Source organism: Rhineura floridana, chromosome 19, assembly GCF_030035675.1.
Source record: "Rhineura floridana isolate rRhiFlo1 chromosome 19, rRhiFlo1.hap2, whole genome shotgun sequence".
Taxonomy (NCBI): domain Eukaryota; kingdom Metazoa; phylum Chordata; class Lepidosauria; order Squamata; family Rhineuridae; genus Rhineura; species Rhineura floridana.
This window is the reverse complement of record NC_084498.1, coordinates 3,136,784-3,150,287: the sequence shown is the minus strand read 5'-3', so window position 1 is coordinate 3,150,287 and position 13,504 is coordinate 3,136,784. Positions and strand designations below refer to the sequence as shown.

Sequence of the window (13,504 nt, the reverse complement as noted above, 5' to 3'; positions counted from 1 at the left end):
TAATTTCTCTCCCCCCCCCGCCCCCCAAAAGTGCAATGGCTATTGACATTGCTCTGCATCTGCTTGGCTGTGTGTGGCAGAGAGTGCATGTGGGAGAGAGAGTGAAGAGTGCACGACTGTGGCAGAAGCCAGCTTTGCTTTGCTGTCTTCCTTTCCTCTCCCACCTCTGAAAATACTGTTTGGACACTGCACAGGGCTAACGTATGTGTCCAGCCTTTCTCATCAGTAATTTTGGAACGCTTGGATTTAAGACGGAAACACAGGCAGCCATTTCTTTCCAAACTGGAGGTACCCATATACATCTTAGGATTTCTGACTCCAGCGTCTATGTTGCAATACTTCCAGCCTGCAACAAGGCCTACTGGAGATCAGGGTGCCGTGCTATCGTCGTTACTACGGAGCAATGAGACAGATGTGTGAGATCAGCTACCCCAAGTCTCCAAGGAAGCGCTGTGCAGTGGGGACAGAGGATTCATTCGCAATCATTTCCTTGCAGTTTTTAGGCTCCCCTCGGTTCAATCAATAACAGCAGAACCCCTTGGACCCGTATATGTTTGAGTGAGGATGGGGGCTCCCCAGGACGTTCAAGTGCAGAAAGTGTGCTTCAGGGAACACGCACAAGTCTTGTTTCCTCTTCAAATGAACAGGAAAGCTTCTGAGCATAGGGGAGCTCCACATGGCTCACGGAGCTCGCACCACTACAGGTGACGGGAGACATTCCCCTCAGCGTGGTTGACCCTAGCACCCAAAGGCCATGAAGGCAGAGGAGAAGGCATGCAAGCAAATTCCAGAACCAGACATCCAGTGACAGCCCAGGTTTAATCTCTTTTTTGGTGGGGGTGGGGGTGGGGGGGAGGGAAGAGAGGGTAGAGGAAAAAGAAAGAAAACATCCAGAGACATCGTTTGCTGTTTTTTTTTTTTGCTATCTTTTTGTTTTCTCTCATTTTTAAAACAATATAGTGCAGAGTGCACTTCTCACAGTAGAATATAATGGTCGCTTTTTCATATAAAAACACATTCTCAGAGATTTGTAAATGCACTTAGTGCTGGAACAGGTGGTTAAGGACACAGTACCTCTATATTCTGAGCACAATCACTTTGAGGCTCTGTTCTTTTTCTTCTTTTAAGTGGGGAGGGGGCACCTCTAATCCCTGCAAAGCAGGCCCCTTGAATAAAATCTACGAAACACATAAATTGCATGGGTTGAATGACAAGAGAAGAAGGAATACTTTTGGGGAGCTGTTTTTTTTTTTTTTTTTAAGACAGGGAATTAAAGTATGCACATTCTTATATCCTGGAAATAAAAAAAAAAACACCCCAAAACATGAAAAACAAACAAAATAGCTGGATGCATTTCTACAGTCTCCAACTGCAAGCTGCCTATGCAACAGAAGATATAAGCCAACAGCAAAATACATTGCTTGAGAATCCATAACGTTCTGTAACTAGATCTGGGCAGGTGGAATTAAGATGTGGGAGGTGTAACGGAGACAGCATATCAACTCCCAACGCTGGGCAGAAGAGCAATCTGGCATTTCTCCTGCCTACCTCTTGCTCTTTTTAAAATGAAAATGATTCCACGGACCTCACTCCCCTTCCCTGCACGTGTTTGACCTGGTTTATACCTGGCCCCAGCCGAATGGAAAAAAATTACCAGCCACAAAAAAGGGGGGGGGGGAGTTTGCATTAGATCAAATGGGCCCTCGTGGGTCTGATTCGGTTTTTAACTTCTGGGGACAGACCACAACAACAAAGAACAGTCTCCGGCTCCCGACATGTCAGTGGTAAAATTGCATGCCCATCTCTTGCTTTCCCCCTCTGCCCTCTCAAACTGTGCATCCATAGGTGGGTGCTACGAAGATGGCCTTGAAAGAGACAGCAAGCATTAAAACGAAGGGCGAAGAAGTGGGGGGAGGGGGACTTATCCTTCCAATTATGGCCTATCCTTCTTTCAAGCACAACATCCTAGCAGAGTATGCTGGTATCCCAGACAAACACAGGCAATGAAATATCACCATTAAAATAATATTATTATTAATAATAATAAAATGTAAGGTTTTAATTAAAAAAAACCACACAATCACCTAGGGCTATGCTGACGTAGGGGAGAGGGACTCCATCATGTAGCAGCCAAACACAGAAATGTACAGTAGGTTCAACTAAAACAACAACAAAAAGTCGCTTCAAGTTTTTCAAGTGTTTTCTTCCTTAAATAGCCTCCAGACCTTCCCCTCCATTATTAGCTTTAAATCGAAACAGTGCAAGTTACAGACTTCAACTAGAAAGTAGGCAAAGCCACACAACTAAGCCGCCTGGGTTCGTGGGAGGAGGCCTGGGGAAGGGGTTCCATCTGCTCCCACCCACCCTTGCCCCAATCGTGGTGCATTTAAAACTCCCATGTGAACTCAACACAGGACAGAAACATCTTTCTGGAAGAGGAAAAGGGGCCCCTCCACATGCAAATCCAACTGGTAAACAGACACACACTCAAGCACGCCCGCTTTCACGCCCGCACGCACACACACGCGGAGCGAAGCCTCCTCTCCCTGGATTAGCAGCAAAACTGGATAGCATCTCCCTGTTCACATTCTTAGAAATAAAAGCAAAAATTTCCGAGCTATACAGACAAGCATTTCCTCTGTCCTGGGGCAGCAGCCAGTGGCGCAGCCTAAGCTCTAAGATTCCAGCGCGTCTCTGTTTCCGTTCCTCTTTCCTTGGTGTGGCTGCGCACACCCTGGCGGTGCTGGAGAGGGGGACAGGGCAAGGGGGTCAGTAGTAGAAGTGGTTTGCCCACAGGTCCAGAACAGGGGGTCAGCAGCTCCTATCTGTAGACAGGCAGGCGGATGTGGGCGTGCTGGTGGTCCAAGAGCCGTGGCACGGAGACTGTTTCGTAGCCTTTGCCCAACATCTGCTCTTTGATGCAAGGGGGGTGGATGTCATTGATGAGATACTCCAGAGACTGCAGGCTGCTGCTGAGGACGGAGGTATTGCAAAGGGTCTTACTGGGCAAACTGGGGAGCCCATCCGAGGGGTGCACACCCAGCTCACGATGCCCGTTCGCCAGCTCCTGGGGGTTGTAGCAGTCACTGTTGGGAGTGACCAAGATGCTGTTCCAAGGGGGTGCAAAGTACTGCCCCACGGAGAAATTCCCATGCATGCCCACGCAGTTCAAAGGCGATGAGGTCACCTTGTCAGCAGCACCTGTCATGGGGTAGGTGCGCAGGATCCCAGCGCACATTTCCGGCGACTTGCTAATGGCACCCCCACCCCCACTGCCCGCGCTGTACATCCGCAGCTGCTGCTGCTGCTGCTGCCAAAGCAGGTAGTCCATGCTGTCGGGGTAGATGCCAGCTTTGCAGCTCACGAGCCCGCCGGTTGGGTTGCCTGCCACCAGCTCAGCCCCTTTGTGGCACTCAGGCAGCATGGCACCTGCGTACGCCACTGCCGCCGCACCCACCGATGCCATGGTGGCAAAACCGTTGGCGCAGCCATGCTTGGCCGGGCTGGGGTTGCTCACTACTACTCCTTGGCATACCGGCTGGCTATTCTGGGTCTGGCATTGCTGATTGATCTGGAAGATTATGTTCTGGATGGACGGCAGGTTGGACTGAGGCAGTGCCAGGTTCCTGCCGGTGTGTGGGATCACTGAAGCGACACTGGGAGGCACCGGGGCCTCCATTTGCTTCTGGCTGCTGTGGTAGCTCATCTGTGTTGCGCAGGAAGGACCTGGGGCTAAAGTGCTTGTCACAGGGTAAGGGGCAATGGCCACATGGGCAGGGGACATCTTAGTCCGCTTGCCCTCTGCACTCTTCACGACACCCTTACTGGAGGAGGAGGCCTTCACAATGGCCAGGAGTCCCTGGTAGCCGCTTGCGTGCACAGGGTAGGGGCTGTAGCGCTGCCCTGTTGTGTCGTACCCGTTCACCGTCCGGTTAAGGTGCTTGTGCTGTGGGACCCTGATGTTGGTGGGGAAGATCTTGATGGTGAGAGGGTTGTTAGCCACTTTCTGCGCATACGCATCCAGTTCTGCTGGGCTGGGGTACCGTGGGGAATGCAAGGGAGCCATGGCTTCACCTAGGAGACACAAAAAGGCAGGAGTGTTAAGGGCGTATTCCCATGGAGGGACACACACAAAACGGTGCAAAGTGAACATGATGGCATTGTACGCAGTTAGCAACCGTGTGAATGTTTGCTAAAAAGGTAAACAGCAAGTTTGGGAAGAATCTGAACTGAGGTCCTGGAGGCGGACTTTAGCTCTTTGTCCAAATCAGATCCAGATCAGGCCCTCTGCACCTACTATTTCCTTTAAAGAACATGCAACTGATGGAACGCCTCTCCCGATACGAGCCCACCGGTACACTGCATTCAAGATCAAAGGCCCTCCTCCGGGTGCCTACTCCAAGGGAAGCTCGGAGGGTGGCAACAAGGGAGAGGGCCTTCTCAGTGGTGGCCCCCAAATTATGGAATGATCTTTATGACGAGGTCCACCTGGCGCCAACACTGTTATCTTTTCGGTGCCAGGTCAAGACTTTCCTCTTCTCCCAGGCATTTTAGCATGTGTTTTTAAATTGTTTTTATATTGTTTTGAATTTTAAAATTGTGTTTTAAATTGTTTTTAAAATATGTTTTTTAATTGTGTATTTGTTTTAATGTTTTTGATTGCTGTAAACCGCCCAGAGAGCTTCGGCTATACAAGTGCAATAAATGAATAAATAAATAAATAAATAAAATTGCTGGTTGTGTGAACAGTGTAATATCAAGTTTGGCCCTCAGTCAGTCAAACAACTACACTTTTGGATTCTGTGTGTCTAATGCAACAAATAAAATGTGTCTGCACAATCAACAGGCAGTTGACTCACTTTTCAAAGCTATAAATTGTCTCACAGTATTTTGGGATTTTTTTCACTTTCGTTGTGGTTCTTTGGATGCTGACCACTTTTTGTTTCTAGTTAACTTGCTGTGGCTATCTGTTGGGTTGGGAAGCCTAATGTCTCCAGACCAAATGGCACCCATGTTCCAGTCTATATTCAAAAAGAAGTCTGTGTGAACACTGCCCAAAGAGCTTCGGCTATGGGGCGGTATACAAGTACAATAAATAAATAAACACAGAATGGAAACACATCATTTGGTCTGGATGCTTTAACCATGTTGTGATGTAACAATCTCTAGAGGACACTAGAGAGTTCTCTGCACTGCTAAGAGTGTTACAGCAACAGCTATGATGAGGAGAAACAAAACAAAACTATGGGACAGACGCAATTACACAAAACATCTTCTACGGAGAAGACCTCCAGTGAAGGCAACAATCCGAAAGCAGTTCCATGACCACAAGGAAAATAAAGCCAGTTGGATCTTCAATCATTTCAAACACACTCTAATAAAGCCAGTGCATTCTATGAGGGGCAGATGAGGAGAAAGCGAAGGACAGGGAAACAGGGAGACCCTCTTTGCTCCTCAGTGGTTGGGAAACACAATCTGTGCTTGGCTGGTTCCTTACATCCTCATAAAAAGATGGTTGGGCAGTTTTACTCCAAAAGAGAGCAATGACCCAGCTAGTTCTATACTGCCTTATCTCTAGGGACAAGCTCTCTTTGCAACCCCCTAACCCAGAGATCCTTTTAACTGGAGATGCCAGGAACAGAACCTGCAATCTTCATGCAAGCAAAGCATTTCCGCCACTGAGCTATGACGACTCCTCTTCTGACTGGGGAGCCAGCAGTTCATAGTCGAAACTCAGCCCACTGGGTCTCAGGTGAACCTACATTAGTGAACTGTAAAACAGTCCTGCCTGAAATACCCTCCTCCTCCCAGTTTCTAGCATGAATCTGAAGCCACTGGGTCTTATAGCCGACACATTTGTTAACCTAAAAACATTGCTTGTTTGCAGATGTATAAATGGCTTCACAACAAAAAGTAACCAAAGTGAGGTACAAGAAAATAAAATATAAAATGCAACAAACTCAGTAAAGACAATAAAGCCATTTCTACAATTATTCAATGATTATTCCACAAAATGAGTGAGTCACATTTCAAAGAAAGCCTTACTAAACAAAAATGTCTCCAATAGCAGCATAAATGTGAACACACTGGATGCTTATCGGATTTCAGCAGGTAACGGATTCCAAAGGGCTGGAGCTTGCAACACTAAAAGCCCAGTTTCTACTGCATGCTAAGTATCTCTGGGGCATGTGATACTCTTTGTGGCACAGGGATATATGGGCAAGCAAGGCAGTCCCTTAGGCAACCTTGTCCCAAGTTCTTTAGGGCTTTAAATGCTAAAAGCAAAACCTTGAACTATGCCCAGTAGCATATTGGCAGCCAAGTGGTTTTATATAATGCCAATTGGATCTCTCAGTCAACAATCTAGCTCAGCCTTTCCTAACCAGTGTGCCTCCAGATGTTGTTGGACCACAATTCCCATCTTTCCTGACCATTGGCAATGTTGGCTGAGGCTGATGGGAGTTGCGGTCCAACAACCTCTGGAGGCACACTGGTTGGGAAAGGCTGCTCTAGCTTCTGCATTCTGGGCTGGGTCAGACTAAAGTCTGTTTACTCCAAATGCCCTGGTATTAAGGCAGGGATACTGTGGCTCCTCAGGTGTTGCTGGTCCCTTTAGCTATGCAGGCTGGGGCTGATGGGGTCCAACAGAATCTGGAGGGCCACAGGTTCTCCATCTCTGTTCTAAGATGTGACATAAACAATCTTTTATCCCTTTCCCCCCAAACATCTGACATTCAGAGATACACTGGCTGTGAACATGGAAGTTCTGTTTTGCGATCCTGGGTCATAGCAGTCAGACCTATCTTGTCCTATCAATTTGCCTCCTTCTCTGATGTGCCCTCCAGAGGTTTTGTGGTGATGGGAGTTCTAATCCAAAACATCTGGAAGTCATTAGGGAAAGCTCATCTAACCCGTTAAACAAAACGAACGTCTTAATTCTTTGGAATGGGATCACAGCAGAAATAAGTTGCCTTTTCACAACTCCCTTTTCCGTCTCTGTAAGTGGCCTAAATAAACTTGGTGTGGAGAGCAGAAACCTCTCCTCACCCAAAGGGAGGAATCTCTCTCGGAGATTGGATTTAAACTACATTATACAAGCAATTTCATGGGTGCTTTACGCTACTATGAGAGCTTCAAAAAAAAAAGTAAGGGAAAAATGCCATTTACCAGCTATAAATCAGCACTTCTTATAATGAGCACAAAAAATGCAATTTTACAGATGAACAAAACTGGTGAAATTAACTGTGGTAACCTACTGTAGTCAGCAAAAGGCATCACCAAGGAGAGAAAGGTGGGGGGGCGGAGAAAGAAATTATATGTATTTTGCTCCACTCAAACTCCTTTCCTGAGCAAGTTTCTGCTATTTCTGGTGCGAAAACTCATTTGTCGTTCCCATTATACTTTCATTTGGAGTTTATCTTGAGTATCCAATGAGCCACCAACTGTGAAAATGATTAAATCTACAAAATCTATCTAATAGATGGAATAAATTAGGTGTCTGAAAAGGCTGCCTCTGAAAGAGAGGCGGAAAAAGAGGAGAGAGTTGCTACCAAGTCAATTCAAAGCAAACCTTCCTGGGGGTTTAGAGAACTGCTTCTTCTCCCAATGAAAGTGAAATGGCAGCTGGGAGAGGAAAGAACACAGACCTCAGAGACAAGACACACCATCATCTTCTCGGCTTACAAGTTTAAGATCCCGGTAGACTCCGTGATCTCTCACATACGCACGAACGGCATGGAAGATTGTGTCATATTTTTTTCTAACTTCTTTTAAAATTCCACAAGGGGATTAGACTCTGCCTCCAACAAACATTCTGCCTTCTTCAGCTACAAGAGGGGAAAAACTATTGTAAAAAATCTGACTGGAAAGCCTTGACCCTCTTCAGGAGTGGAAATGGATGTTGAATTCCGAAAGCCCAAGTGTGTTCCTAGACCACGGCGGAAGACCGAAAGCACCTTCAGCCGCCCTCCGCCTCTCCCAATGGCTACATTAAATCCAGCTCGGAGGACTAGATTTTAATTGACTTAATAGACTCGTTAATATCAATGTCTATTTAAGACACCTGTAAAAAGCCCATAACATTAATGTAATGGAGAAATGGCCAGTGAACCCATCCGCCTTGCTTTTTAAACGACTGCTGCGGTGGCCTTTAATGGAAGCCTGCGATTAATGGACAGGAGAGGCAGTTGCTCAAGTGAAACGCACTTGTACAAACACACATTTTGCATGCACGCTGGTGCCATGCCTGTTGTTGTGAGGTTAAGAATGATGCCATTTCTGTTCTGTCATCGCAAGAAGCAAAACAAGTAAGGCCAAATGGGGGAAACGCTCACCAGTTCTCACCTGGGGAGCTAAAAATAAAAAAGAGAACTCGTGTATGTTTATACGGAGGTGGAACAACCAATTGCACAGGCTGACAAGCTCTCAAAATCTGAAACCAGCAGGGATAAAGAAAGTGTCATAGGCCTTTGGAGGAAGTAGCAACCAGACTTTTGTCAGACTCCTGACGTCATTTCCACAGTCCACTGTCCCAGGACCTTTTGTGAAGGATCAATCTTGAAATCTCAGCTAGTTGCAGTAACTGAGATGGAACTGCCCTGGGCTCCTACTGGGAGAAAGGGAGGGATATAAATCTAACAAAACAAACAAATGGCCTGCTTCAGAGGCCGTTCACCTACTACTACTAGGGATGTAGAAAGAGGGAAAGGCTACTGCCTTCATGCTATGGTTGGCAACTTCAGTATTGGAAATAAATGGGCCGAAAGCAGCCTTCACCAACATGGTGGCCCTCCAGGTGGTTTGCATTCCCTCAGCCGAGCCAGTATAGCCATGTTGGCAAGGGCTGGCAAGAGACTGTAGTACACAACATCTGGTGGAGAGCACCACATTGGGGAAGGCTAGTTTAAAGCATTAGATAAATTCCTGGTGTTCATGGGGAAAGGTTGTAGCTCAGTGGTAGAACATCTGCTTTGCATGCAGAAGGTCCCAGGTTCAGCCCCTGGCATCTCCAAGGAAGGCTGGGATAGACCCCGATCTGAAGGCCTGGAGAGCTGCCGCCAGTCAGTGTCAACAATACTAATCTAGATGGACCAAGAGTGACTCTGAATAAGCAGCTTCCTATGTCTCTCTCAGGAGCGATTAGAATGGAACCTACAATCAGAAGCAGCATATCGTTGAGACCCCAGGTTCTTGGAGCAAAGATCGGGGGACAGCTGTTGCACGTGTGCCCTGGTCAAGGCCGGCACCAACCTACCCTGGCACTGTAGCCCAACACCTCTCCTCCCGATACAGGCGGCGCAGGGCTAAGAAGCCTGCCTGCATGCCCCACTTACCCGTCATGTCGTGTGAATGATGTGCACGCATAGCGCACATGCCTGCCCTCAACCAAGATGGCCTCAGCCCCTTAGGGACACCCCTGCCCCAATATTGGGTGATGGCAGGCACCCATGCACAGCGCGTATGGCATTCACGCTGACAGGAGAGGTAGGTGGGGCGTGCAGGGGGCTTACTGAAGCTCATGCTGTCTGTATTGAAGGGGTGCCTGGGAGCTCCCTCTCTGCAATCCGCAGCAGGGTTGGTTTGCAGGACCCAATGCTGCTGTGGATCATGGGACAGGAGTGCCATCCTCCCACCCTGAGGGGTCCTCAGCCAGGGCCCAACCTGGCCGCCCTCTGGAGCCAGCCCTGGCCGTGCCTGTGAGCATCCCATCGCTACTCTTAGAAGAGGACAGGCAAACCTACTGAGGAGGCGTCTATCACCAGCTATAGTGAACCATGACAGCTACACAAACTGCCCATGCTCAGAGGCAGTGTTCGTTCTGAGTGCCAAACATTGAACACAGACAGGGGGGTGCTGCTTGTAAACTTCCCAAGCACCTGGCCAGCTGCTGTGACAGAAAAGAGATGTTGCATCAGATGGAGCCACCTTGTAGGGCTGGTGTCAAGAGTCTGCCTGCCAGGCCTCTGCTGAGGGCCCTCCAAAACCAGAAGCAATCAGTGCACCCTGGTCTGACCCAGCACCTTCCTTTGGGAATGGAGCCAATTGTCCTCAAAGTCTTTGGAGGCATCCAAGTGGGAGAAGGCGGCTCAGTGGCTTCACCCTGACCCAACAGCCATGTCAGATGCCAGCAAAACAAATACAGCTCAGGACATCCAGCTGCCACTTTATTCTTGGCTGTCAATACCTCATCAATAGTCTGCTCCCAAAGCCCAGCTAAGCCAATGGCAGAAGAAGAAGTCGTCGTCCGTGGGCTGGGCGGGTGAACTGGTATGGCTCTATGGCTGCAGAGGCAAGGGGGAAGAGTCACCGGCCAGAGGAACTCCACAGTCAGATGATCAGTGTAGTCCCACCGCTGCAGGGCACTTTCTCCCCCAGAAGGAATTATCCAGAAGGGCAGCTGTCTTAAGGCAAGGGCAGCCCCACCAATCACACCAAAGCTCCAGCCACGCTGGCATCCTGCTTCCTAGTGGCCAACCAGATGCCTCCAGGAAACCCACCAGCAAAGCACGGGGCATGAGCAGGTCTCCTGCGATTTGGTCCCAGCATTCAGAGGTGAGCTGCCTTGGACCCTGAAGGCAGTGAGGCCCAATGGTTGCAGTGGCGGCGGCCAGGGACAATCTGAACTGAGCCACTAGCTGAAGAACCAAGGACAACACCTTCATCCCAGGAAGAACACCACCAAACCAGGAAATATTAACTCGGCCTTGACTGAACTCAGGAGCCTCCTAGATACTCCTCTTTTCAATCTGGCAGTGTGGTGTAGTGGTTAAGGTGTTGGACTACGACCTGGGAGGGTTCGAATCCCCACACAGCCACGAAGCTCACTGAGTGACCTTGGGCCAGTCACTGCCTCTCAGCCTCAGAGGGAGGCAATGGTAAACCACCTCTGAATACCGCTCACCAAGAAAACCCCATTCACAGGGTTGCCATAAGTTGGAATCGACTTGAAGGCAGTCCGTTTCCATTTCAATGTTGAAACCAATTCTGCCCCAGTGCTTGCTCTTCTCTTTGTCTTTCTGACTGTAAGTCTGAAAATAGGACCCAACTTTCTCTTCTGACTTCTATGCTGCGTCTAGTTCATGGATCACACCAAAGGCCTCTCTAGTTCAGCATCCTGTTCTCCAAGTGGCCAACCAAGTATCTACGGAAAGCCCACAAGCCAGACCTGGATCCCCACTTGCGATCATTCCCAGCAGGTGGTGCTGAAAAGCAGGCTGCCTCTGACACGGAATTCATCTCCATGAACTTGTCTAAAGCCCTTTTAAAGCCAGCACTGTATCTTGCGACAAACCAATTCCAGTTTAACTATGAGCCTTTAGCCTGTCCAGAATATTCCAACATTTAGCTTCACTGGAGGACCCTGCTGAGTTCTAGTATTCTAGGAAAATTCTGCTACTTGGAACAATATTATACACCTCTGTTGGTTCCCCCCTTTGCTCACCTTGCTCTAAAGATCATCCAGGAAGAAAAAAATTGTTCTAGGAGGGCAGGACAGTGAGACAGGAACATGGACAAGGGGCCACTGCATGCCCTGAGCCTCAATCTCTGAGAGACTCACCCTGAGGTCCCTTTCTGGTTCATGTGTAGGACTGCACGTTGAAAGTTGAAAGTGAAATCAGAATTCGGTGCCCATGTTGGATGCTGAGAGCTGTAAAATGGGCAGCTTGCGTATTTTTTGTTAAAAAAACAACCTGCATAATTATGGGCTTGCTGGCCATGACCTCCAGCTGTCCAAAAGTCACCTGTTCCCAAGTCCACACTTGCCGCCTCTTACAGCTGTACGATTCTACCTCCCTCTCATCCTTCAAATCCCTCTTTGGAAGTCATCTTTTCTTTGAAGTCTTTGGCACAGATCGAAACCTTTATGTCCTGCTGCAGCCTCTGCCAACCTGGTGCCCTCCAGATGTTTGGATCACAACTGCCATCAGCCCCAGCCAGCACAGCTGATGGGAGTTGTAGTCCAAAACATGGAAGGCACCAGACTGGGGAAGGCTGCTGTACAGCATGCACTAATTGCAAATGATCTTAAACACATGCTGCTGAGCTGAACACAAATTCTCCTGCTGACCATCATCTCCCTCCCTTCTCTCAATTGCCTTTTCTATCTTCAATATTAGACACTGTAACCTCCTTGGGGCAGGGTCTTCTTGTCACAATGCACATTAATGGTGCAAAGTAACAAATAATAATCAGCTGCAGCAGCAGCTACTGATGGTCAAGCATATTTTCTTAACAACTAAAAGGATGAGAAACATATTCTCTTTAGATCATGCAAACTGACCTTCTCAGGCAATTTCAGTCTGCATCTCCTGGTACATATCCAGTGCCTCTTCTGGGCTTGTTTGGAACCCTGGCAGCCTTGGCTCTGTAGCCCTCAGCATCACTGCTCTGTTCCAAAGAGCAACCAACGCTAAAGAAATGTTCTGTACGGCAGGAGCCCGAGACAGCTGTCTGCTGTCCATGTTCTCCAGAGAAGCCAAGCAGAGTCCCAGCGGCTACAACATTGCTTTCGCTACGATCTCCCACCTCACCCTCAGGGATGACCCATCACATTACAGATTTGCTCAGGGTGAAGAGGATGATGCCCTTTTCGGGTGGCTGCCAGGACCCAATCGATGGAGGAGTTCAGCGACTCATCAAATCATCCTCCGGTTGACAGATTGTGACAAAGAATAGCACATCTGCATTCTCCTCCATGCTAGCACTGCTGTCCTTGGAGGAGGCAGCATTGCAAATACTCAATTAACATGACACTAATTAGCCGGTGACACTCGCAGAATCCCTAATGAAAATGGCTCCCAGCAAGAGAGCTGGTAGAAAAGGTTCCATTCTAGAGGAAGGTGGCAGTGGCGGGGGTCAGAAGGGGCAAGACAGGAGACCGTGCCCCGTCCCTAGTGCCCGTAAAGAGTGGGCTTTGGCCATACTGACTTATACTGGGACAGGAAGTGCAAGCTATCCACACTTCTTGTCACAACCCACATGGGCACAACGGCAGAGCCAGCCCAGTTGCTCGACAGAGGGGTGTCTTGAGCAATGGAGGTGTCTGGCATTCCCCGACGGAGTTCCATTTGCTCTGCAGGCATCCTTCTACAGCATAACTGCTCCCTGTTGGTGGCCCAGATTGCAAAGATTATTCCGTGGAAAGGGCTGATGGACTAGATGGTCTCTCTCTTTCCTTCCAGCTCTTAGGAAATTGTGAACGATGTAAACTGTTATGCATAGTTATGCACTCTTTTAAATCTCCATTGATTTTCAATGGGGGTTCAGCTTGGATTGTGTGTCAGCCAGGCTGAAAACTATTGAAATTCTACTCCCAGGCTATCCAAATCCTGGGCCAAGAAAAGCTGAACTCTGTGACCTGTATAAATTATGTGTTTAATTCCTCTTATTTTGCATAATTTATTCCACAGTTCTTACTATTTTGCATAAATTTCCTTTTCCTAGCCACCAGGAGGGAGCGATATGGCGCTATATAGGGCACTGAAGCTCTGCCCCTTTGACCACT

At 48.3% G+C, this 13,504-nt stretch overlaps 1 protein-coding gene across 9 annotated transcripts in view; it reads right to left on the bottom strand.

The window, feature by feature from the left end:
- Positions 1-832: 832 nt before the first annotated feature.
- The window catches only part of FAM222A (family with sequence similarity 222 member A), a 105,749-nt gene continuing 93,077 nt past the window's right edge, over positions 833-13,504 (bottom strand). For 7 of the 9 annotated variants that reach the window (XM_061602413.1, XM_061602414.1, XM_061602416.1 and 4 more), the window contains one exon: positions 834-4,074. In XM_061602413.1, coding sequence (XP_061458397.1) covers positions 2,822-4,074 — 1,253 coding nt within the window. In that variant the 3' untranslated portion in view covers positions 834-2,821. Of the gene's footprint in view, positions 4,075-10,183; positions 10,270-13,504 lie in introns of those variants that run through there. The other 2 variants (XM_061602419.1, XM_061602411.1) reach the window with 2 other exon arrangements.